At 48.3% G+C, this 27,314-nt stretch overlaps 1 protein-coding gene across 1 annotated transcript in view; it reads left to right on the top strand.

The window, feature by feature from the left end:
- The window catches only part of DCDC2C (doublecortin domain containing 2C), a 128,476-nt gene that overhangs the window by 50,952 nt on the left and 50,210 nt on the right, over positions 1–27,314 (top strand). Inside the window, exons 7-8 of the mRNA XM_075923537.1 lie at positions 16,208–16,376; positions 18,457–18,557. Coding sequence (XP_075779652.1) covers positions 16,208–16,376; positions 18,457–18,557 — 270 coding nt within the window. The remainder of the gene's footprint in view (positions 1–16,207; positions 16,377–18,456; positions 18,558–27,314) is intronic.

Genomic DNA, 27,314 nt, shown 5'->3' with positions numbered 1-27,314 from the left:
GAAGCAAAATGCTCTTTTCCATATTGTAAATGATCCCACTCTCCCCTCTCCCCCAACCTTATGCGCGGTCGGGGTACAGCCAGCACATGTGCTGAGCGGCAGGCTTTTTAATCAGCTGGACAGGAGCACTTGACATTTTGATGCCGGAGTAATGGGAGTGCCGAACAACTGGATGCCGAACTATAGGAGTTTTACTGTAAATCATTCAGGCAAGCCCTCTTTAATCGTGAAAGGAGGATGTGTGCACTGATTGCTCCCCCCCACACACAGGTAACAGTTATTTATACTAGGCTTAATAGTAAATAAAAATGATTTTATTAAGTACAAGCAGTAGGATTTAAGTGGTTGCAAGTAAAAACAGGCAGAGCAAAGTATATTACAAATTTAAAATAACAAAAAAACATATAGCTAGTTCTAACATACTAAAGCTTTATCACATACTTTCCCTAAAATTGTTTTTATTTTAGCTAAGCCTCCAAGCTGGAGAAGATCTTTTCCTCCTTGGGTCTCCTGTTCATTCTCTTGGGACTGACATGCCAGCCAAAGTCAAAGGGACAGCTCGGTTCCCATTGTTTTATAGATTTCCCCTTTGGGTGAGAACTTGGAGTTTTCTCCCACTTTCTATGAAGAATTACCTGGCTAGAGCCTACCATTTGGGGCAGTTACATGACTTTCTAAGACTAGCCACTACTTAGACTTAAAGGACAAAGGAAACTATTTATAGTTGATCATCCAGGCCTTGAGGGAAACATTTTTATGGCCTTCATTTGCACATTTAAAACCATAAACTATTCCATACTCCAAATTTCTAACTTTACATACAAGTATGTTACACACACCAAAATAAGATATACAGATCCAGCAGACTGAGACATTAAAATTCATAGGTTACATGAGCTATGTTGTCCAAAGCATCATCAAGTTATGCACATTTGTGTCAATAAGTCAGTTTCATAAAGCATGGGGAGGAGGTCTGTCACACCCAGTACAGTTGGAAGGAAGTTGGCTAAAACATAGGAAGTCTGAAGTAGTAGGTACTGGATATTCATGTAAGTACATTCCTGAGAGATGGTACAGGAATACACCAACCTTGAGAGAGACAAGGATGGGGTGATAGAATAATGGATAGAGTTGCAGAGTTGACCCCTGAGAGGAAAGACGGTACTAAAAAGGGGTTTCACCCCACATCCATTGTCTGGCCTGTCATGAAGGTGGCTCAGTAGGCTGTGACCCTTGCCTTTAGTAAAAGGACAAGAGGCTACACTGAGGACCACAGCAAGCCTCTGAGGCTAACACTAATGACCTAGAAGTGAAGGACTCCCTGAACATGGGCGGTTGGTGATGTAGGCAAGGGAAGACACAGACTTTCTCAAACTGCTTATATGACCGACTGCCTAAAGCTGGGGCCGCTGCCGGGGAAGGCTGGAACCACGGTGTGGGAGCCTGGCTCCCCTAATCCCCAGGGAAGGCTGGAACCACAGCCCAGCAGCCCATCTCTTCCTAGGTGCTGGAGAAGGCAGCCCAGCTCAGCAGCCTGGCTGCCAGGGGGTGGGGATGTGGCCACAGTGGGGCAGCGCGGCTTTCCCCGGCTTCTGGGGAGGGCCTGGCTGGGGGCTTCACGATAGCCCCAGCTCTCCACGTGGCCAGGCAGTATTGGGCTGGGGGTAGGCGGGGCTTGGATCCAGGGGTGGGGCCTTGGGCAGAAGGAGCGGGCCTGGGTCTTGCTTTTTATAGCTGGACTTTTACCCAATGTCCATGCCCCTGAGGCAAGGCTGGAGCTCTGCCAGAATAACTAGATCTACCTTGCATTGCTTGGGTTCTTCAGGGAAAGGGGCTAGGATATGGGGGGTGTGGGAGTGGCTGGCCAGAGGCAGCATGGGCCACATAGCCAGGCTGCGCAGCCAGGCCACTGGCTGCTCCCTGGGGCATGTGGCTTGTACAGTTGAAGAAGGGTCTAATGCATCCCCAGTATGATTTCTTTTGCTAGATTAATTGTAAATGGAGGTCCAAGGAACAGTTCAGAGCACTGGATAAAATTTGTTTCTATTGTTTATTGGAGAATAATTTGTCTAGTTTCACTGCCCATTTTTTTTTTAGGGAATCAGCATTTAATTAAAATTTGCTGGCCAAGTATGAATTTAATGTTGCCATAGGTTTTGGCAAACTGAGTAATATTTGAAGAAATGGGTGGAGGCGCAGACATTGGGGCCAAACAGATGGGAGATGGCATATTTAAACTGGATATGTTGCCACTCCAACTTAGTCTATGAACTGAAACTTTCTTTTAATATTGTAAAAGGGGAAAATATATACTTTTCAATAAATTAACGACAGTCCCTTTCCTAATCCAGTTTGGCCAGATGACAGGGTTGCCTGCTCTAAAGTTTTGAGTTACCACAAATAGAGGTGTGGGTTTGTAGAAGAAGGTGACTTTTAGAATTAGTAGGTTTGGCATGTCATGTATTTGTGGCTGCCAGAATAGTTGGTAATTGTTCTTTAGGGAATCAGTAGTAATCCAAGTGCAGTATATTGGAAAGGTGTAAGGCAGCAACTAATTCTTCTTCCATCTGGGGCTAATCTAAGGTTCTATAGCAATGAGGAATGAGCCACTGTGCTTCTTGGCTAAACACTCAATAAAGTTTAAAGTTTTGACAGGGAGCTGTAATCTTTGACAGGAGATTCTGTTGTTGTTTTTTTTTACCAGCACCCCACAAGGACCTGAACATGGTGTCAGTTTTGGTAAATAAAACAGGATGTGGAGAAAGAGAAAATTCAGAATAAAAAGGATTTGGGAAGGGTATTCATTTTTATTTTTTTTCTCCAAAGAGGCAGAGTTAGCACCTGTCATTTATTAAATCATGATTAATGTGGCTAGGTTACCCGTGACTATGTTTTTAATGTAATGAGGGAACAGGAGGGCCAAGCACCTGCGGAGCATTTGTTAGTATCTTAATATCCCAATGTGAGAGCCACTGTCAGCAAAATCCAATAAGATCTTACTTATTCATGATTTATCCTAACTTATTCCGTAGTCAGACAATTTACCAAAGTTGTCCATTATAAGGATATTAAGTATTAGTTAATTAATTGAGTACTTGATGGAACTACCATCATTTACTTGATTAGTTGATGGGGAGGGATGCTCCCGCTGCTACTCTGCACTTTTTAAAGAGCCTGCCGCAGTGGGGTAAGCGCCCATGGTGGCGCAAGCCAAGACTGAACTGCTGCAGCTCTGCCTCCCCTGTCCCCTCCCGCACCATGGAGATGGTTCTGAGGGGGAACCAGCTTTTAAGCCAGCTCCCACTAGCACCACTTCTGCTCGCCCCACCCCTTGCTGCCTCTGATATAGAGGCAGTGTATGGGGGGAAGTGACTAGTCGAGTACTCACTCGACTACTCGATAACCCTGTGCTTATTGGGTAGTCGAGTACTTGACTAGTCTATTGTTTGTACACTATTTGGATTTGCTTGATTTGGATTTTTAATAAATAGGAGGATGTAGTCTACATGCTGAAGGATTTTTATCTCTCGAGGCTCTGATTTGATCCCTTGAAACCCTTGGTTCCCTAATTCATTCCACATATGGTTCTAATATTAGATTGAATATGGAGAGAAGAGGGTGAATTGTTTAGTTGCCTGTAGCATATCAAAGAGAGGGGATATTGTGCTATTTAATAGGATATAAGAATTGGGATTGGAGTATAACTGCTTGATCCATGAAATAAAGCATTTCCCCAACACAAATTTATCCAGGGTAAGAAACATATCTTTCCAGTTGAGTCTGTCAAAGGCTTTCTCTGCTTCAAGTGAACTGATTGCATGGGAATTTGAAGAGTGTAGCTGGAATGTCATAACATTAATACAGTGGTTCTCAAATTTTTTGGCCTATGGATCACCTGTTTCAACGTACACCTCTCCATGGATCACCAGTTGCTAATGGAAACTCATTGCTAATTACATAGATCTGCCTGAGTCATTTTGCTAGTGCTGCAGCTATGGAGAATGGTTTAATTTAAAATATTAAACAGATAAAGGGTTTTAAATTTCTCATGTTAGTTTATCAAACTTCATTTTAAAGAAAGTAAAATATTAACTTATGTCCAACACAAAAGGTTTCAATGTTTTCTTTATTTATGGGAGGGTGGGGAACCTTTTTTAGGGTAGGGCTCTGACCCACTGAAAAGTCAGTTCAGAACCATACAAGTGAGAAGCAGAAAAACTCCAAAAACCACCAACCCTCACTGATGTGGCCCCCAACTGAGACACACTTCTCTGGCACTCCAGCCCCACAGGGAGAGGGAAAGGGACAAGGAGGACTGATGTTCAGGACTTCCCATAGGCCAGATTTACTTTCCTGGGGTTCTGGAATCAGTGGATTTTATGAACCCCTTAGGCTCTGGAGTGGGGACAGAAATGGGTTCAGTATGTGGGACAGGGCTGCCAGCAAGTGGGATAGGGATGGGGGTGCAGGATCTGGGAGGGTGGGAGTACCTAAGGGGGAGAAGTTGTGAACTCTGGATGAGAGGTATGGTGCAATAACAGGCACCATACCTCTCATCCAGAGGTAGTAGGGTGTCTGGTCAAGAGGGAGGATGTAGGAGCAGGCTAGGGTAAGGTGTCTGACCTGGAGGGAGGGTATCTGACTAGCAGGAAGGGTGTAGCAGTAGACTGAGGGTAGGGTTTCTGACCGGAGGAAGAGTGCAGCAGCAGGAGCAAGCTAGAATTGCGGAGTCTTGTTGGGAGGAGAGGTGTGAGTGAGGGGGATTGGGATGTGGTTGTCTGGGCATGAGGAGGGAGGCTTACCTGGCTTTGTACCCCCTTGCAGCGGGGAAAGCCTCCAGACAGCACATCACTTCACTGCCATCTTCCTCCTATGGGGAGCCTTCTCAGCTGCAAGGCTGGAGCCCAAGCTCCAGCTTCTGGCTCAGAGGGCATGAGGTGGGGGGGGGGGGGAGGTGAAGAAAGCCCCAACCTTTCCAGCCAGACCTGGCTCACAGAGAGGCAGACCAGCTCCGAGAGTTTGAGAATTCATAGTGCTAATCTGTGGCACTATTTGTGTCGTATGAAATGAACAGATGAAAACTAGAGTCATCTTGAAACAGGTAACACTGTAATCAAAAGCATTTCCCTCTCTCCACTGTTCATTATGTACTTGCATTCTAGTGCAAGGCAGCTTGCTTTCAGTACCGATAAATATAGGCAGTCCCCGGGTTACGTACAAGATAGGGACTGTAGGTTTGTTCTTAAGTTGAATCTGTATGTAAGTCGGAACTGGTGTCCAGATTCAGCCGCTTCTGAAACTGACCAGCGCTTGACTACAGGAAGCCCGAGGCAGATTTGCTCTGCCTCGGGCTTCCTGGAATCAGCCACTGATCAGTTTCAACAGGCTGAATCTGGACGCCAGTTCTTACACACAGATTCAACTTAAGAACCCCAGGCGTCCCCAAGTCAGCTGCTGCTGAAATTGATCAGCGGCTGATTCCAGGAAGCCTGGGGCAGAGCAACTCTGCCTTGGGCTTCCTGTAGTCAGCGCTGGTCAGTTTCAGCAGCGGCTGACTTGGGACGCCTGGGGCAGAGCAGCTGGGGTGCTGCTGGGTTGCTCCAGTAGCGCCGCTCCTCGGCGCTACTGGACCAACCGAGCAGCACCCCAGCTGCTCTGCCCCAGGCGTCCTGATTCAGCCGCTGCTGAAACTGACCAGCAGCTGCTGAATCAGGACGCCTGGGGCAGAGCAGCTGGGGTGCTGCCCGGTTGGTCCAGTAGCGCCCAGAGTGGCGCTGCGGGACCAACGGGCAGCACCCCAGCTGCTCTACCACAGGCATCCGGAGAAAAGCCTGGTCTGCTGGGGGTGGGGGGCGTACTAGCTGCGCCCCCCCCCCCCAGCAGACCAGGGAGACGCGGGCAGCGGACCGAGACGCACCGTGGTCCCGCCGCCCTGGTCCTCCGTGGCTTTGCTCCCCATCTCCCTGGTCTCCCTGGTCTGCTGGGCGTACTAGCTGCGCCCCCCCCCCAGCAGACCAGGGAGACACGGAGCAAAGCCGCAGAGCACGCGGGCAGTGGGACAGCTGCGGCACGTCTGGGCTGTTCCGCTGTCCGCGTGCTCCGCGGCTTTGCTCAGCATCTCCCTGGTCTGACCAGCAGACCAGGGAGATGCGGAGCAGCTTTTCTCGCCCCAGAGGACGCGGGCGGCGGGACCGCGGCGCATCTGGACGTCCTGCCACTCCCATCCTCCGGGGCGAGAAAAACCCCGTTCGTAACTGCGGATCCGACATAAGTCGGATCCGCGTAACTCGGGGACTGCCTGTAACCATTTTCCATGACTACTCTATTGAATGTAATTACTTTGCTTCGCCAGGTTTTTTTTTTTTTTTTTGGCCAGGCTAGTTTAATGGGCTCTCAGCTTGCTCTGTGCATGAGATCTGGGGTGAGCCAGGCCGGTGTGGGGCTCAGTCCACAGCCAGCAGCAGTCAAGAACTCTTCCAGTTGCTCACCCCACCCACACGGCGCTGTCTCCTCCAGTTTGTGCTGCCGTTCCAGCTGCTTGCCATAGTGTGCGCGGTAGAAGGTGTCAAAAGTCGAAGAGGAGTGTGGTGGGTGCAAACCTTGATCTGTGCCTGCGTGGCACTGGCCGGCACCCCCAGCAGCTTGTACAGTCCTATGGGCTGTACACCCTCTATGGCGCTGCACAAATGGGTGTGGCTCAGCAGGCAGCATGAACCATGGGCAGCGAAGATGGTGGCCGGCACCCTGGTGTTGGGGGGACATAGCCAGTGAGCCTCAGGTGCTGGGCTCCATACTGGCCACTGGCTCCAATCTCTTCAGGCCCATTTCTGCATGGCTCATGTTGATGTACCCAGAGCACTAGCTCTGGGTTTAGGCTCAGAGGGTGTGCGGGGAGGGAGGTGAAGAAAGCCCCAACCTTTCCCGCCAGACCTGGCTCACGGAGAGAGGCATAGCGAGTGGTAATTTCAGGGAGAAGGCAGTATCTACGATAAATGTGAAACATTCCCATCACCGATCAACATAAAGAAGGAACACCATAGTGCAACTGTTAGCAAATGTTTTCTTTTAATACATATGTAGAATAGATATGTGTCCTATAATGGAAAACACAGACTCCTCTGGTCTTGCAGGGGGCAGGACTTGAAGACCTCCTGAGGTCTCTTCCAGCTCTATGATTCTATGACGAGATTCACTTGAGAAAACAATAAAATATCTTTTTCGGGTACCTTCAGTCATTTTGCATGAGGACATGGATTGACTTCTGAACAGGCTTTTGCTTTCTTTATTTAGGTCCATCTAAGATTGTCTTGTGAAACAATTTTTTTACTATCTGTGTTTTCTAATCTATTACAGTAATGCTGAAATGTAACTAGGTTTCCAATGTTGCATGGTTAGTGTTGCATAAAAAGCCTCTGCCTGAGTTATTACTTGATTTTTACACATACATTTTCTGGAAATACACTAAATTGTAAGATCCTACTAACATATGGCTTAGAGACTGACAAAAACCTCCTGCTGACTGCATTGATGTGGGGGTGGGGGGAAAATTGTCTTCTAAGTCACTTCATTACTGTTAATTTGTAAATGATTCTCTGAAGCTTTGTAACTGCATTGCCTTTTAAACTCTGCAACTCATTGTAATCTTTGTTAAACCTTACAACTCGCTGTAATTTTTGTAAAACCTTACAACTTTGTAACTCTCAGCAACTTTGCTTTATAAGTTCAGAAACTTACTGTAAGTAATCTTTGTAACTCTCAGCCACCTTGCGTGTAACTTGCTCTAAACTAGTGGTTCTTAAACTGTGTTCCGTAGCACACTGGTGTGCTGCGGAGAACAACAGAATTCAAAATGGCTGCCCTTAAAGGGGCAAGCGACCTTTATTTTTCTCAATAACTCCCCCCCAATCTTTTTTTTTTTTTGCTCAACAAAAAATCTTTGGTGTTCTTCATAAAAAAAAATTATTGTTTGGTGTTCCTCAATCTTAAAAAGTTTAAGAAACACTGCTCTAAACTGCATTCTCCCCTGAGATATGAATGTGTGGGTGATTGGATACTGTTGTGTATTTAAAACTTCAAGGCTGGGCACATGGTGAGGAGTCATCATACCAAGGGGAGCAAACAAAGAAGACTGCTGCTCTGCTTGATCAAGGGAAGTCTGGGCATGCTCTCTGGTGATGAAGATGGATGAGTCATAGGAGCTATACAGAGGCAATAAAAGGAGAGAGCATGTGGCAGAAGCCCCCCCCTTTTTTCTCTTCTTGTGAAGCTCCTCTTTCTACAGCCAGTTTCTTTCCTGACCAGCTCCCCTGCCATGATCAGCAGACAGACCCTCCAGAACCAACACGCCTTGGCTCCTTCTGCAACCCATATGCCTGTGTAAGTGTGTGAGTGCCTGAGGGCAGGAATGAATGTGTGTGAATGAGTGAATGAATGTTGGTGTGTGTGTGATTGTTTGTTTGTTTGTGTGAGAGAGAAATAGCTGGTTCCCTCTTTAGTTTAAACCTTTGATGGCAGCTCTATCTTCTTTAGTTTATTGACTCATCCACCTTTGTCACCAGAGAGTATGCCCAGTGTAACCCTGCCTGGTCTCCAGTAGGAATTTTTGGGGGTAACAGCACTTTTTTTTACTCTTCAGTAATTGTAACTTCTAAATATGGATAAGTTAAATGGTGTCTATTTTTAAGTTTATTAAGAACATTGTGGTGGGAAGCCTGTGCCCTGGGACTGCATGTGGCCCCCTGGAGTTCTATGCCTGGCCCCTGAGACATTTTATTTACTGTTGCCCATACATGGGGTTGCTCGATTTTGCTGGTTTCCAGCCACATAGTTATTTTCCTACTGGTATTACTAAAGTGACATGCATGTAAAATAAAACCATGTGAAGTGAGGTGCATGCTGATTGAATACAACATAGATTGCATCCAATCAAAGTGCTGCTATGGTTCTATCAGCACACCCCGCAAATTCTAGCTATGCAAATGCAGTGAGTAAAACTACCCTATCCGGGGAAACCATCTTGGTTATGATAATCTTGTGGTCCACTGAGGATATGTCTACATTTCAGGGAAAAGTTGAAAAAAGATACACAAACTGCGGTTCACAATTTGTGTATCTTTTTCTGCTTTTTTCTGTAAGGGTAACAAATAACAGCTGTTATTTCGAAATAACTTTACCAGCGTCTCCACAGCCATTTTTTAAATGAAATTGAAATAGCAAAGGGCTTATTTCAAAATTGGTAAACCTCATTCCACGAGGAATAGCACCAATTTTGAAATTGCTATTTTGAAATAAGCACTGTGTAGAAGCTTATTTTGAAATAGGGGGCCTCCAGCCCTTCCCAGGGTGCCCTGATGGCCACTCTGGCCCCAACCAGGAAAACTTCTCTCCTCCCCTTCCCCCTCCCCCACACTGCAGTTTCTGTACCTAGGGTTGCCAGGTGTCCGGTACTCACCCGGACAGTCCGGTATTTTCAGCTCCTGTCCAGTAAAAAAATTCAGAGAATACCGGATACCTAAAATATCCAGTATTTTCTGAATTTTTCCCTGGCCAGGAGGTGAAAATGCTGGGCACCTGGCAACCCTACAAACACTCAGCGCCCGGCTTCTTCCCCCTCCTCCCCGAGCCCTCCTCTGGCTCCCAACATCCCCAGCTCACCGACCCCAGCCCACATGCTTACCTGGTTCCCCGAGGCTGCCGGCACAAAATGGCTGCCGGCCAAAAAAGGACCTAGGGGAAGCAATGCTTTCCCCTGGGTCTTAGTGCTCAACCTTTCCCCTGTTCCTATCCCTAACTCTGAAAGGGGACATGCATTTAATGCTGTTTTATTTTAATTTTTTTTGGCTTACTTGGTGTCTTTTTTTTTTTTGCGCAACAACTTTGGTCTCCCCCCCTTTTTTTCCCTTCAACAGAATTTTTCCCCGTTTTGTTTGGGGGGGGGGGTGTTTCGATATTTTTGTTTCCACCATCTGGCAACCCTAGCTGCACCTGACCCAGTGGTCCCAGCATGCACCAGGCAGCCAGTGCCAGCCAGCCCTTCACTACTCCCCAGGAGCAGTCTGTCAGCTCCCAGGGGCCTGCCAGGGGCCAGAAAAGGCGGGTGCCTTCCTGGTCCAGTGCAGAGATCATGGACCTAATTCAGGTTTGGAGGGATGCCTCCAACGTCCATGATCTCTGCACTAGGTGGAGGAACATGGCCGTCTACAGGCCTGCCAACCTGGCCACCAAAGGCCACATGTGAATCCAGGAGCAGGTTCACATGAAAATAAAGGAGCTGCAGCAGGTGTATACCAGGGCCACAGGGGGCAGCTCCCAACCAGGGGCAGACCCAGATCCCTGCCCCTATTTTGATGCCCTGGACCGCATCCTGGGGGGCAGGATGGTCCATGCCTCCCAGGTGGTCATCGATCCTGGGGCAGAGGGCCCTGACCAGGAAACAGAGGAGGAGGAGGAAGAGGAAGAGGGCTAGGAGCTGGAGGGAGCATGCTGTACACCCAGGACCCCTGAGCCGTCCCAGCAGGCCTGTCGCCGGTGTCGTCTGAGGCCGGGAAGGCAACGACATGTGAGTGCCATCACTGTCCCCTTATGTGGAGGGTGGGGCGGGGGGTGGGCGGGAGAAGGAGAACAGGGATCGCGTGTGTGGCCCTTGCTGACCATGGATCACGCAGCAACCTGTACATGTGCCATACCACCCCTGAGCATGTGGCCCCTGCTGGCTGTCATACAGCGGCCTTGGCCTGTTACCCATATGCATGTTTGTATGAAGGCACATGACATGCTCCTGACCCCAGGGTAGGACACTACACAATGCCCTCCCTTCAGAAGTCCCCTCTACACAGAGGAAGGGGACATCTTCCTCTCCTCACTCCCACACTATATACAGCACAGGGGCATGGGTGCAGTCCTGGGCCAGCTCCCACTCCCAGGGATAGCAGGACATGTGGAACATGGCCTGTGCGCAAGCACATCGGCTCCGATGGTGCAGAAACCTGCCGTCCTTGCCTTGCAGAGGGGGACTGGCTTCACCCATTGTGTCCCCAGGGATAACTGACCACTTCTCTTGTTTCTCCACAGCCGCAGCAGCTGCGAGTGCACAGCGCACCCCCCCCCCAGGACATTCTCCCACACCTGGGCACTCATCAGGAGAACCCGTAACCAGGAGTACCACCAGCGGCAGCACCACTGGATACTGCGAGGCCAGCACCGCACCCTGGACTACTGGGTGCATGAAGACTTGCAGCTCCGATGGGAAAGCTGGCAGGAGCTGCTTGCCCATGGCTGTGCCATGTGTGACCACCTGCAGACCCTGGTGCACAGATTGGTGCCTCCTGCCGCTTCAGCCCCTGGTGCCTCCCCAGCTACCGCTCCTCTTCCCACTCCTGCTCCCCCTCCCACATCTTCCTTCCCACCCTCTCCTCCACCCACCCCGGGGATGCCCTCCCATGTGGGTGGAGGAGAGGACCCTGAGCTTCTCCTCCCCTTCCTCTCTACCCCAGTTTTGTTCAATAAAGAGAGTTTGTTTTCTTCGACACATGTGTCTTTATTTTACATCGGGAAGGGGGATTAGAGAGGGGTAAGTGGAAGGATGTGAGGGTGGAATGAGGCACAAGCCCCCAGTGGGGCACACCAGGGAGACTTTAGTCCTCCTCCATTTGGAGGCTCTTCTGCAGGACCTCCCAGATACAGACAGCCTCCCGGTAGGTCTCCCAGCTGGCAGCCATACGGGGCTGCATGTACAGGCCAGCCAAGTGGTTGGCCTCTGCTATCCAGACTGGCAGGAAAGCCTCCCCCTTCCTCTCACACAAATTGTGCTGCACACAAAACGCTGCCACCACATGTGGAATATTCCGCTCAGAGAGGTCCAGGCAGGTGAGGAGGCATCTAAAACAGGCCTTCAGTCAGCCAAAGGCACCTTCCACCACAATGCGGGCCCTGCCGAGCCTGGCATTAAAGGCCTGTCGGGAGGGATTGAGGTGTCCCATGTAGGGCTTCATGAGCCAGGGTTGTAGGGGATAGGCCACATCCCCCACCAGGCATACAGGCATGTCCACATCTCCAACCCTGATGTGGCGGTCGGGGAAGAAAGTCCTGGCATGCAGCCTCTAGCACATGGAGGAGTTGTGGTAAACCCACGCGTCGTGTGCTTTGTCGGACCATCCCATGTTAGGGTACGTCTACACTGCATCCCTAGTTCGAACTTAATTTCCATGAAGTGGCCCTGGTGGTCAGACACAGCCTGCAGGATGATGAAGAAGTATCCCTTCCGGTTTATATACAGGGAGGCCTGGTGTTCCGGGACACAGATGGGGATGTGCGTCCCGTCAATTGCCCCCCACAGTTGGGGAAGCCTAGGCCGCCAAACCCCTCAATCACCGCGTCCACATCAGTGAGGCAGATGACTCTGCAGAGCAGCACTCTGTTGATGGCCTTGATCACCTGCAGAAGGACACACAAAACTGAGAGTCACTGGGGTGCCAGGGTGGCTGAGAGTGCCCCCTCCCTGCCACTGCCCCGCTCCCCCATTCCCCAGGAGCAACCCACTCTGTAATCCTGGCCACCACGGGCAGTCCTTAGTGTGGGCGGGACAGAACAAACCCTCCCAGGGAGGGGACTTTCACCACCTCCCCCCCTTTTCCCTAAGGCAGCCCATACCCTTCTTACACCTTTCCCTCCTGGCACAGTGGCAGAGACTGCCATACCTGCATGAGCACTGCTCTGATGGTGGATCTCCCCCTGACTAACTGGTTCCCCACGGATCAGTAGCTATCCAGCGTGGGGAGCTTCCAAAGGGCGATGGCCACATGCTTGTGGAGGGGAATGGCAGACCTCATGTGTGTGTCCCGTTGCTGCAGAGCAGGGGCAAGCCACTCCCAGAGCTCCATGAAGGTGTCCTTCTTCATCCTAAAGTTCTGGGTCTATTGTTAGTCTCCCCAGTGCTCCAGGACGATGTGGTTCCACCAGTTGGTGGTGTCCAGATGCCAGATGCGGCAGGGCACGCTGGCATCCAGGAGCTGCAGCTGCTCCTCCACATACCCCAGGAGGGTCCAGATAACGGCCTGGTGGTTGGGCTGCAGCAGATGCTGTGAGGCAGCCTGCAGAAACTGCTGCCAAGCTTGCAGCAACACATGCAAAAGAAGCACAAGAGTGCCCAGGGGCAGCTCCGGCTCCATGCTGGAGAGTGCTGTGGTGTCCCAAGTGAGGGCAACCAGAGCACACATAGAAAAAAATGCTTTGCTGTCTCTTATCAAGGTAGGCAGGCAAGCAGGGAAACCTGAGAACTGGCTGTCCAGGGGTCCCTTTACGCACAGGCCTCAGATAGCCTCAGGCAGCAGCCACACAAAGTAACTCCTGACCTGATGCCCTGCCGGAAGTGGTTTCGGCTGGCTTTAAATGCGATTCAGCATCCAATCAGTGTGGACGCACTATTTCGAAATAGCAAAAGGCTATTTTGAAATGCGTTTTGTGTGTAGACTTGTTTTTTTTGAAATATCTTATTTTGAAGTAACTATTTCGAAATTAGATATTTCGAAATAACGATGTAGTGTAGATGTACCCTCAGAGGCTTTTTTGAAATATGGCCTATCTACATAGGGCCAAATTTTGGAAAAACTCCTCTTTCAGAACAGCCCTTATTCTTCTCACCGAGAGGAATACAGCAATGCTGGAAGAACACGTCCGCTTTTTTGGAAACTGTTCCAAAAAAGCGGATACGTTCCTTGGATGTGGCAGAGTTTTTCCGGGTTACTGGAGGTAGTCTAGACATAGCCTGAGATAAAGAAGTATCAGTCATGTGGGCCAAGGTTTCCCATCACTGATCTAAAAGGTGCCAGAGCAAAAGCTGAATGAATGAGAATCAATCGCTTGATAAAATGCTCTGTTCTGTTCTCTGAAGCATTTGGAACCAGCCATTTCAGAGGACAGAACTCTGGACTAGATAGTCCTTTAGTGTGACCCCATATGATTATTCTTATGTTCTTATACAAAGCAATAGAAACTGACAGCCTTTATGTATAAATAAGCCCAGTGTATACATAATTACAGTGAAATCTTCTGTGTACTGCCGCCACTAGCATCATTTTACCCAACTGAGAAACTACATCTAGAAATGAGAAAGTAGTTCAAACCCCATGCCGATTTCTGCTTTGGATTACGGTTGCTAGGTAGGATGATAATTAGCATCAATTATGATACTTCAGTGAGAACTGGACTGAGACTACGTGCTAATTTCAGATAGGTCATGGAAAAGATATCAGATATTCGCTACATTCAGTCACTTTCAATCCAGTATGGACTGTAAGAAGTGACAGATTCTGAATTCTAACTGTGTATTTTTATGGATTTTAAGGCAGTATAGGTTAAACCTAAAAGATGCCAGTACTGGATATAAATCTGCTATAAGAGTTCTGTTCTGCAGACAGTTACTACTGGGCATAGTGCTTACTGTTGTGACGTGTCTCCCTGACTGCAAAATAGGGACAGGTATATTTGTGGAAGGAGTTCAGTGGAAGTTTGCCTTTTTTACAGCAGTGCTGAACTTGACCTCTTGGGTGATTTTTGATGTCTTACTCGTAACAAAGTCAAAAGTGAATTTCCTTTGAAATTTAAATGATAAAAATTACAAATATATTCTAAAATAAAATATTTTTATATTCAGTTTTTCAGTTCTCCATGCATGTTGCCCTAGCCCAAATATTCATTAGCCATATATAATAATCTGTACATTATTTGGTTTGAAATTAAATGAGCAAATGTACCATGCACAATATTGTTAATTGACACTGTATATAGATGTTATGATGTTGCTCCATTTTTCAGCACTTGCTAATGTTAGTATTTCCAGTGTCTTATATGGCAACCAACATTGACACCACTTTGCCATGTCACAAGTATTATTTTGTTACACAACCCTTTAAATGATGCTATAGGTTAACAACAATTAATGTAACAGTAGCACTGATGATTCTAGCAGTAATAGAATCATGTACTTATATTTTAGATTGCATAGATATTAAATCTGCAAAATCTTTAGTATTTGGATTCATAGCAGCAATAGCCAACATCCTCTATTGACATTTCTCTTTTGTATTAGAATTGCACTACGCTAGAGGATTGGGCTGAGGTGATGAAACTTCTTTGAAATATAGATGCACCTCATGCATGCACACACATGTACCTATAATAAATTGTAGTTGCAAGTTTCTGTTGGAAGCTCATAAAGGGGCAAAACCAAGAGGATTGCAAGTAGGGCTGGCTGGGAATTAGAACATCCATTCTGTAGGAAATGCCAACATTTTACATTTTTTGTGTTCCAAATTGAAGAAAAAACTAAACTTTGAAGTTTCCTATCAAATGAAAACCACCAAATATGGCTTGGAACTTATCAAACATTTCATTTTGATAAAATTGAATCACTTCATTTAAAAACATGTTCATGTAATAACAAAATGTTTCATTTCATCTTTTCATTTTGACTCATTTTAGACTTAATATTAAAACATTAATGTGCATACCTATATTGCATTCTTTTATATTACATATAATTCCAAGTCTGGTTAGTCTTTCCCCATGTCTTCATGCTATAGTTGGATAAGCATTGCTATAGAGAGAGTTTTATTGTCTATATACATGTATGTATAACGTGTATATATAACTTGTAAGTATAACTTCTCAGTATTATGACCCTGCCTACAGAGGAAATCTAATGTACATCCTCCCTGAGTGTCACCACACTGAAGAACCTTGCAGCATCTTTGAAAAAAGCATAGTCATAATTCTGAGGCACATGCATCCTAAATCTACAACTTAAAAATATGAAAATCTACATTATAAGAGCAATAATCATGATTTGGATTAATTCTTTGCCATTGTAAATTATAGTCACGGTCTGATTATGGAAAAAGGCATTATAGGCTAATGGAAATGGCTTTTATAGTACAGTAAAATTGATTAAGCAATTGAATAATTATTAATAGTATAGAATCCATTTAATCTCCCATTTTCATCTGTTCCTCCTGGTGCTGCCCTGTAACAGTAGCAATGCAAATAGAAGGATCTTCTAAGTAACTAAAGCAGATATATGTGAAGGATGCTGAACTTCATTGTTGTTAATGCTGAATGTTCACAGTTGCAAACAAATTATTTGGGCATAATTAACAGTTAATATAAAAGAGAGTTAATCATGTGGCTGTTCTCTGTTTAATGTTTCTTGTAGTCAGTGAAATACAGTGCAAGTCATCAACCTCCATGTAGACCTTCAGCAAAATCAGAAAAAAGTCCCAAACCAGCTGATGGGAAAGCGCAGTCAGTTTTTTATGCCAAAGAGAGCAAAGAAGGCAAGAAGGCAAGACCTGAAAGGGCTACACCCCTACCATCTGATAAGGGTAACGTGAAATACTGCTGCTGTTGTGAAAGGCAACAGTAGTGTTTTAAGAATTTTATTTTGATGAACTATTTAATTTTTATCTTGTTTAAGTCTATAGAGTGGTTGCTGAAATGTTTCCATTACATATAATGTATGAGAAATAAAAATATATATTGTTCCTTCAGAAGTACAGAGAAGAGACACAACCTAAAATTTTAAAATGTAGGTGCATATAGACTGGCTTCTTAATCCATAATTTCTTCACTACGTCCAAATCATTTGGTCAGCTATTTTAAAAAGGATTATGGTGTACATAACAGAGTAAAAAACATCTATTTATAATATTTATATTACTTTTTTTAATACAAAATTATACTTTAGGAAATAAACATAGTGGCTGTGTCTAGACTGGCAAGTTTTTCCGCAAAATCAAATGATTTTGCGGAAAAAGTTGTCAGCTGTCTACACTGGCCACTTGAATTTCCGGAAAAGCACTGACAATCTCATGTAAGATCGTCGGTGCTTTTCTGGAAATACTATGCTGCTCCCGTTTGGGCAAAAGTCTTTTTCCGAAAAACGTTTGCACAAAAGGGCCAGTGTAAACAGCACAGTAGTGTTTTCCGCAAAAAAGCCCCGATCGCGAAAATGGCAATCGGGGCTTTTTTGTGGAAAACCGCGTCTAGATTGGCCACGGATGCTTTTCCGCAAAAAGTGCTTTTGCGGAAAAGCATCCTGCCAATCTGGACGTGCTTTTCCGAAAATGCTTTTAATGGAAAACTTTTCCATTAAAAGCATTTTCGGAAAATCATGTCAGTGTAGATGTAGGCAGTATGTATATGGTATATCTACCATGTATATTTGTATGTATATTCTAAACCTTTCTTAGATAGTGAGTTCATTAGATGGGAGTGAACGGGGAGAAAGGGAGGTGCGGGTGGTCAGGAACCCAGCTATTGGGATTGAAGTGGGAGGCTAAGGCCTGAGTTGTAGGGGACTTGAGAACATAGTGTGAGGTCAGTCTAGAGGGTCAAGGCCACAAGCAGCAGTTTGTACTAGTGTCATGCCATAGGATCAGGTTCTAGGTGAGGTCAATGAACCTGCCAAATTAGGGTTAGTAGAATCAAGGCATGGCAAGGCATTAGAAGTAGAGCAGGGGACCAGAAACAGAGGTGCCAGAAGCAGAGCTGGGGTGTGAGATCAGGTATCAAGAACAGGGTTAGAGTCAGGAACCAGGAGCAAAGAAAGGCATCAGGAGTGTGCAGCAGAATCTATTTGCAGCAGCAAGCCAGGGAAGGTCCCAAGTAGTTGCACAGAGAGCTTCAAGATGTTTACCCTTGGCCTTAAATAGCGTTCTTGGGCCAATGAGGCAATAAAGCAGGTACTGTCAATCAGGACTTCTGTAGGTGGGATATCCACTATGCCCGAACCGATAGGACTCATAATCTTCTGTTTCCTGCTTCACTAGTGCTGTTAGGTAGTAATGTGGATGGAACAGAGCCCCAGCTCCTCACTTGCCTATCTCTTTTTATATGGAAGTTTCTTCTACACCCTTCTCAGTATATTAGAGACTGTGTTTACCTGTCTACTTATATTTATATGTCACCTAGCACAAAAAGTCTAATCAGGGTCTCTACATACTTTAATATTAAAGTATACAAATTGCTGCTCTTCATTCTGCTTCTAACTTTTGAATGTGCAGTCTTGCTATTTGCCCTTTACTCTTCTAAGTCACGAAGACTGATAATTTAGCATTTTTAATCTGTTTCTTTAATAGTTTTAATTTACTGAACATTAATATTTGTGCTGATACATAACCCTTTCTTGGCCAAATGTGCTGCACCATGCTTCCTAGTAAGTCCTTTCAGGCAAAAATAAAATATTTCAACAGGGATACATTTTTTACTTTGAAAAAAATTAGCTTGTACAACTTTTGGAAATAAAACCAAAATTACTGTTTTTCATATTATAGAATTGATTCTTTATTTACTAAGAAAAATAACTACTTTTAATAATCCTAATTTGGTGAACAAGGAACTGCGACATGTTCATGGAGGTGTACAAGCAGTATTTTATAATTGATGCTTTCCATTACTTTGCAGCACCAAGTATTTTTAAAGCTGGTAAACCCCGGGGAGAAGTTCAAGGGGCAGCAGAGGTACAAGAAGACAAAAATCTGAAAGTGGAGATGCCCATCGATCAGGTAAATTCAAGGCAGATTTCTTTCCCTCTAATAAATTAATTAGTATAAAATATTCTTGGCCCTTTAAAATAGAGAGAAAGAATTCAATTAGTATAGTCTCTCCCTCCCTCCTTCTCTCTTTGACAGGAATAAGGTAGAAATAGATTTCTTTGAGTCTCTGGACAAAGCAACCCTTTATTTAAGTTAACTATAGGTGGGACCTCCCTGGTCCGGCACCCTTAGGAGCTGACCTGCCACAAATGAGGAGATTTGCTGTACCAGGAAGGGTCCCTCCCCTGCTGGCCCATGCTAAACTGCTGTCCCTTCCCTCCCTGTCCTCTGCCCTCCCAGCACCCAGTTCCCTCTCCCCTGCCTCCAGCCACAGAACTCTGTCCCCATAAAATGTATAATTATAAATGCTTCATTTTAGATTTAAATAGCATGAATAAAAAACAGACCATTTATTTCATAATGATAAACACGTGATTTTAATTTTATATATCGCATAATTTAAAAATAAACTGTTTATCAGAGTGTGTAAGTAAGACCTGGGGATAGCAAGTGATGGACAGGAAGAGAATAGAGAGGGCGGGGCTTCATTGAAGGGGCGGGGCGGTAGATCTTTGCCTGTTCTGAGATTTAAAAAGTGATCTTGGGTATAAAAAGATTGGAGACCACTGGTCTAGTGGGTCTGTGATTACACTGAACACCCTGGGATTTGAACTCTGGGTCCCTGTTTGAACTCAGGTCCCAGCTTAACTCAGGCTTAGACCCCCTCTAGAGTCATGGGACCCTAAGTCTGAGCCCTGCATTTTCACGGTTTATGTGTAGATAGGAGTTACGCTTGACCCTGAATTTGAATCCATGGTTTACACTGTAGTTCTGGGTTCGATTTCCTTCAGATTACATGGGTAAATACCACCTGACCGTGGTTGCTTATTACTGTTTAATGCAATAGATTTCAAACTACGGGTTGTGACCCAGTACTGGGTCATGGAATGTCAGGCTCTGGGTCTGATTGCTGCAGGGAGATCAGGTGACCAGTGGGAGCGCTAAAGCAGGCTACTGTCGGCTCAGCTCCTAGCTGGGGAAGGCAGGATGAGGAAGAGAATGCACAAGGCTCCATGCACTGTCCCTGCCCCAAGCACTAGCTCAGCACTCCCATAGGCAGGGAACCTGCTGATGGCTGCTTATGGGGTGCAGCATGGTCTGTGGTGCCGGGAGAGGTAGGAAGCCTGCCTTAGCATCCCTGCTGCACTGCTGACAAGGAGCTGCTCAAGGTAAGCCCCTCCTGCCTTAGCCCTGACACATTCCCAAACCTGGAGCCCCCTCCCTACACTCCTCCTCAGACCACACCTCAGTCAAATTATGCTGGGTCACGGGCATCAACAATTTTGTTCAACTGGGTCATGAGAAAAAAAAGTTTGAAAACCACTGGTTTAATGTATCAGTTTGTACCAACATCTCCCTCTAACACAGCGGTTCCCAACTGTTTCCAGATGGGGACCCATTCTGACAATTCAGGAAGACTTGGTGATCCAAGGTAATTAAAAAATCGGGGGAGGAGGAAGGGCAGCGCCACCTGGGGAGACACTTGGTGTCCCTTTTGAAATGTAATGGCGACCCACATTTGGGTCCCAACCCATATGTTGGGAAACCCTGCTCTTTTCAGTCTAGGACATCTCCTCAGATTTGTCACCTAAAAAAAATGAAGTGAAGACTGATGCAAAAAATCATTTTCTTCTCTTCAGTGACCCTGCCTTCTCTGAGTGCTCGTTAAGCACCTTGATTGTCCAGGTGCTGATTGTATGGTACACTTCCTGCTTCTCATGTACTTAAAAAATGGTTAGTTTTTGTGTCTCTTGCTACTTACTCTTTGGCCTATCTAATTGTACTTTTACACTTGTCTTGCCAGAGTTAATGTTCTTTTCTATTTAACTCAGTAGGATTTAACGTTTAACTTTTAAAGGATGTCTTTTGTTTTAACCACTTCTTTCAGCCATGATGTTACTTTTTTTGGTCTTCTCTTACTGGCTGTGTCTACACTGGGCCACTTATTCCGGAAAAGCAGCTGCTTTTCCGGAATAAGCTGCGAGCTGTCTACACTGGCCCCTTGAATTTCCGGAAAAGCAGTGACGATTTACTGTACAAAATCAGCCGCTATTCCGGAAAAGCTACGCTGCTCCCGCTCGGGCAAAAGTCCTTTTTCCAGAAAAGCTTTTCCGGAAAAGGGCCAGTGTAGATAGCTTTTCCGGAAAAGCAGAAGAAACGGAAAAAAGCAGTTTGGACGCCGCGAGACCCCATAGGAGCCTTGGACTTCCTGGTAACCCGAGCTCTTAAAGAGCTCAGAGGCAGCTGGGCGCACGTGGCAGGAGCGTGCCTCAGACCTGCGGCCTGAGCTCTGCCACGTGCCTCTGTGCTGCCCAGCAGCCACCTCGCAGCCCAGCATGGCAGCTCCGGGTGCTGAGCCACCTGAACCCTCAGCTCAGCAGGCCCCCAGGGGCCGCAAACGGCGGGCCCCATCCTGGACCCCCAGGGAGCTGGAGTCCCTCCTGGACCTCTGGCAGGAGGAGGAGGGTCTCCATGACCTGCATTCCAGGCGCAGGAATGTTGACATTTACACCCGGATGGCCAACAACCTGGTGCAGCAGGGACACCCCAGCCACAATTGTGAGCAGGTCCGCTCAAAAGTGAAAGAGCTGCGGCTGGGGTACGTCCGGGCCAGCGAGGGCAGGGGGGGCAGGACCAGACGCCTGCCCGTACTTCGAGCGCATGAACGCTTTTCTGGGCCAGCCAGTCCCGCAAGGCCCGGACATGCCGGTGGACACGTGCCAGCGCCTCCCCGCCATCATCCGGCCCACCGAGGCGGGGGACAGAGAGGACAGCGGCAGCGCGTCCGGGGGAGAGGAGGCCAGCGTTGACACTGCCCAGCAGGCCCCCTCCAGCAGCTCCTTCGAGGCCGAGGCCGGGGAGGAACCCACTGGTGAGTCTTTGCAGTTTTCACTATCAAAGGGCAGGGGGCGGAGGGCGGGGAGAGGGGGGGAGCCAGGTGCCTGGAGGGAGGAGGGGGAGAGCATGTCACTCAGGCCACGTGAGCTGCACGCTGCGTAGCATTAGGCAGCAAGCAGCACGTGCAACCACGGGCAGCCTGGTGACCGAGCGGCACATGGCAGCTGCAGGGCACGCCTGGGACCGTGCTGCTCACACACATTCGGCGGGAACAGGGGGAAGGGTGGATGCCGGCTGGAACCGGCCAGGGCCCCAGGGACTCAGCCCAGAGCCTGTACCTCCACTAAGGGTGCAACATGGAGAACGGCACACTGTCCCATGCCTGGCTGTGAGACACAGCCAGCTGCTGTTGGGTATGCCGCAGCGTCACAGTCCTGTGACCGTGGACCCCACCAAGCCCCTCGCCTGCTCCCGGAGCCTTGGCTGGCTCCCTGAGGGGAGTCCCCACTGTGGCCACACATGTCCCTGGGCTACCGGCCTTGCGGGAGGGATAATGGGAGGGACAAGGGCCCCTAAGTTTTGCTGCAAGGATGGAACACCCCCCCCACCCAGTCACTCTTCTGGTTCTGTCCAGGAGATATCCCACGCGAGGGGATCTGAGAGCCCAGATGTGCTCCCAGGCACTGTGTGGGGATGCATCTCGCTCCCTGTCAAACACCAGTGATTAGCCCAAAGCTTTTCACAGTCTCCACCGGCAGGGAGTTCCACAGGTGAACGCAGCACAAGCACCTTCCCGCCCTCCACGGGGTCAGGATACAGACCGGTGCTTACAATACTGGAGGGAGGACCCTATTCCAGGGGTGGTCCTCCTTGCCAACATACAACACAGGGGCAGGAGGGGAAGAGAGTGGTCCCAAGCCACACAACTGTGGGGTCACCTGGGCTCAGGGGTGAGGGCATGAGGTGTGGGGTCAGTGGACGGCCTGCCTGACTGACCCATCCTTTCTTCTCTTCCCTGCAGTGGGACCCAGCACCAGACCCTCCACTGTGACAGCAGCGGCACCCCCAGCTGGCCAACTCCGGAGGCGCAGGCTGCGTCAGAGGGACCAGCTTCTGCGCCGCCACGTGACCGCCGTGGAGGGAATCCAGGGCTCCATTGAAGAGCGGGTGCAGGGGGACCTGCAGTGGCGGCAGGAGGGCTGGGCTGCCTTTCTCACTGAGGCTGTGTCCAGACTCAGGGGTTTTTTCGAAAAAAGTAGCCTTTTTTCGAAAAAACTTCACCTGCGTCCAGACTCAAGCCGCATTCTTTCGAAATTAAATCGAAAGAACGTGGCTTTTCTTTCGACGGCGGTAAACCTCAATTTACGAGGAAGAACGCCTTCTTTCGAAAGTTCCTCTTTCGAAAGAAGGCGTTCTTGAATGTAAATAGGGCTTCTTCGAAAGAGAGCATCCAGACTCACTGGATGCTTTCTTTCGAAAAAGCAAGCCGCTTTTTTGAAAGTTCAACGTGCAGTCTAGATGCTCTCTTTCGAAAGAGGCTTGCAGTCTAGACATAGCCTGAGTGCAGAGGGATGCGCACCTCTATGGACATGCTCACGGCACATTTAGTGCACGCCATCCACTATGGCATGGCCGGACCCCATGCCCCCGCCATCCCTCCTGGAGCACAGCCCATGCCCCCTCCTATCCCTGCTCCTATCCCAGCTCCTGCCCCTGCCTCTGCCCCTGCCCCTGCTCCTGCTCCTGCTCCTGCCCCTGCTCCTGCCCACCTCCCCGTGCAGGCTGCCCTGACACGGTCTGCCCAGCGTGTGCAGGTCCCCCCCGGAGGAGCGCTCGCAGGGGCCGCCCATCGCAGTAACTGCCCCCCTCTCTGTCCCAGTTGAAGGTCTTCCCCCCCCCCTTGTAAATAAAAAGTTGTCTATTTTTCAGTTCATTCTTGTGTTGGTTATTGTGTTACTCTAGTAACTGTAAGAAATTATTTGAGATGCCAATTAGCCACTTAAATTTAACAGGGTTACAAACTGTGGTCAACAAATTCTTTACTCTATCACCGGGGGAGGGGCGGGCCCTTTGTAAGTGGTCATTGGTTTGTGGCGCATAAAGAAATACTGAGATTTTTCAATAAAATGTAAACCACAAACTATATTTACAAACAAGCAAGAACGGTTAAAAGATGCACACTACAGAGTATTAAACATAGGCTCAGGGAGGACAATTGGGTAGTGTTGCTGGCCACCTCAATCCTTTGGTCCTTCCGGGCCTCAGGAGAGGAACAGCCAGGAGATCCCTCAACGGAAGACGACTGGGATCAGGTACGCTGACTTGAGCCTTCCGCACAAACCCCGAATCCTCTTGGCTGTTCTTCAGGACAGGCGATGGTGGCCTAAACCCTAGCCTAAACTAAAAAGAAAAACCCTACCTAAGCCCAACGCACCCGACGAACAGTCACGATGACGGCCGATGTGCTTTGACCCGATGCTTTACAACTGGGGGGAGGTAAGGGGAGGGAGTGGGGAAGGGTATGGGATGGGAGGGAGTAGTCTGGGGAGACCCAGCCGACCCTACTACGGGGCTTGGGCAAACATGTCCACCAGGGCCTCTCTGATGCGCACCGCATCCTGGCGCGCCTGGTGGATGGCAGCTGTGTTGGGCTGTTCCAACGTCTGTGCCTCGGCTGCCATCCATGCAGGGAGGAAGGCCTTCCCACTGCGCTCCACAATGTTGGAGTACGCAGCACGCGGCCAGTACCTCCGTTTCATTCTGGTCACCCATCTCGAGACGGGTGAGCAGACAACTGAAGCGGGCTTTTAAACGTCCAAAGGCCAGCTCCACTGGGTTTCGGGCCCGGTTGAGGCGGTCATTGAACCGGGCCCGGTTCTGGTCCAGCTGCCCAGTGTAGGGCCGCATTAGCCAGGGCATCAGGGGGTAGGTCATGTCCCCGACGACACAGATGGGCATAGGCACATCCCCAACAGTCAAGTCCCGCCGGGGGAAGTAGGTGCCCGCCTCCAACCTGCGAAAGAGTCCAGAGTTCCGGAGTATGCGGGTGTCGTGTGCCCGGCCAGACCAGCCCCTGTAAATGTCCAGGAAGCGGCCCCAGTGGTCCACGAGGGCTTGCAGAACAATGGAGCAGTACCCCTTGCGGTTCATGAAATGGCCCGCTCGATGCTCCGGGGCCCGGATGGGGATGTGGGTGGCGTCCAGGGCTCCCCCGCAGTTGGGGAACCCGAGGGCAGCGAAGCCAGCCATGGTATCATCCACGTCACGCAGGCGGATGATTCTCGGGAGCAGGACGTCATTGATGGCGTGGACGACCTGCAGAAGGGTGCAGAGAAACACAAGGGAACACATCACATTCGGCAGGGGTGAGTGTGTGCTCCCTTGGGCTCCCCCTTGATTCCCTCTGTCCATACACACACACACACACACACACCAGGGCCCTCCTCGTCCCACGGCCACCCCCACCCCCACCAGGCCTGTGCAAGGGAGGGACGGCCCAAACCCCTGGATGACCCAGCCTGGAGTCTTGCTGTCCCTGGGCCTGGAGTGCAGCACCCTCCCCCCATCCCACTCCCCCCGGGACTTACCTCCACGACAATCACTCCGATGGTTGATCTTCCCACCCCGAACTGCTGTGCCACCGAGCGGTAGCTGTCCGGTGTGGCCAGCTTCCAGAGCGCAATGGCGACCCTCTTGTTCACGGGGATGGGTGCCCGCAACCGGGTGGTGAGCCAGGTGCACAGCTGCAGGAACGTCCGCTTTCTCATCCAGAAATTCCTGATCCATTGCTGGTCGTCCCATAGTCCAAGGACCACCCGGTCCCACCAGTCGGTGCTGCTCTTCAAACTCCAGGCGGGCCTCACCACGGTGGGGTGCTGATGCGATATGGTTGCCAGGGCCTCCCTGGTGAGGGAGTCCAAGGCGATCTCTGCCTCCTGGTACATGTACACCATGGCACCAGCCTCCAGCACGAGCAGCAGGCACTTGTACAGCTGAAACATGGGCCCAAGCAGGTACATGGCCACCCACGGCTCCATAGCAGACAGAGCAGGGCAGAAAAAACAAAACTCAGGGAAAAGCAGTTGGGGGCCAAAGGGTGGTGTCCCCAAAACTCAGAGGGCAACCACCGACCCTGCGAAGGGTGTCAGTCCCTGGCAGAGGCCCCAAGGCATGGGAGCAGGAGACCAATGGCTGTCTGGCAAGACCCCTTTAAGCACGTGTCTGAACGGCGCTCTGGCCCCGCCCCCGGAAAGGTCTGGTGGCCTTTGCCCTCTTCAAAATGGCTCCGGGCTTCTGCTTTTCTGGAAAAGTGTGCCGCCAATGTAGACACGCTTTTCCGGAAAAGCGCATCGTTATAACGGTAACTCCGGGGCCAATGTAGACGCTCCTTTTCCGGAAAAACTTAAAACGGAAAACTGTTCCATTTTAAGCATTTCCGGAAAAAGGTGCCAGTGTAGACACAGCCACTATGTTTTATAATTTGGGATAAACATTTGATTTAAGCCTCTATTATGGTGTTTTTAATACATTTCAGTTTTTTGACTGTAACTTTTATTTTCCATTTAACTAGTGTCGTCATTTTTGTGTAATTCTCCTTTCTGAAGCTAAATGCTAATGTGTTGGGCTTCTATGTTATTCTCCCCCCAAAGGAGAAGACATTTAATCTTACTGTATATTTTAGAAATGAGTATTTATCTGTGAGTCTGTTTGTTCAAGAACTCCTGAATGGTAAGAGCTAGGACCACCGCATTTGGTGTGCAGCTTCCTCTTATATTATAAAGCAACCTCAGGGTTTGGTTGTGCCAGGATAATGAAATGCGCCTGGAATTCAATGGTTTCTCAAAAATTTAAAGGGAGAGGTCTGTTGGGGGGAATTATACTGCAGAATGACCACAGTAGGGCAGCAAGGGGCCAGAGATGGGGATCAGGACAGATGTAACCCTATTGAGCCAGCAGAGGGCAGAGGTAGAGAAAGGGGCAGCTATCTACTATACATATCAGAGAGTTTGTCTGTTTGTCTTTCTGTCTGTCCCCAGGCTCCGGGACATGCATCCCTCCCCTGGCTACAGGTGCTTCTCACTTGGCCCCAATCTGCTGTGGTGAGAGAAGGTGGGGGATGTCCTCTCTCCCCAGGGCAGCCTGAACCCTTCATCTTCAGCCCCACCCCAGAACAATGATTTAAATGAAGAAAAACAAAACGTATTTGCATTAAGGACCCGAGTAATGCCGGGTACATCTAGTTACATTATAATCACTATTACAATTACTACCATATTATTGAGCAGTTCAGAGATTAGTCACACCTTAGACTAGGCTAGCTGTTCCAAGAAGCAATCATTAATGCTGTCTAGAAATTCTATCTTTGCATTTGGTTCTAAGGAGACGTAAACCCAGTCATTATGGGAATAATTGAAATCCCCCATTATTATTGAGTTTTCTGTTTTTGTAGCTTTTCTAATCTTCCTGAGCATTTCACGATCACCATAAGATTGGTAGTATATTCCCACTGCTGTGTTTTTATTAATGAAGCATGGCATTTCTATCCATAGAGATTATATGGTATTGTTTGTTTAAGATTTTACTATATTTAACTCCATGCTATTTTCACATATATTGCTACTCACCAACCAGAATTACCTACTCTGTCATTCCTGTATATTTTTTACCCTGGTATTATTGTATCCCCTTGATTATGATTGTTCTACAAAGTTTCTGTAATTTCTATTTTATCAATATCCTCATTTAATGCCAGATATCAAGTTCATCCATCTTAATATTTAGATTTCTAGCATTTGTATACAAACAGGTATAATATTTATCATTATTTAT

This window comes from Pelodiscus sinensis, chromosome 3 (genome assembly GCF_049634645.1).
Source record: "Pelodiscus sinensis isolate JC-2024 chromosome 3, ASM4963464v1, whole genome shotgun sequence".
Taxonomy (NCBI): Eukaryota; Metazoa; Chordata; order Testudines; family Trionychidae; genus Pelodiscus; species Pelodiscus sinensis.
This window is presented reverse-complemented; position numbering and strand designations above follow the sequence as displayed.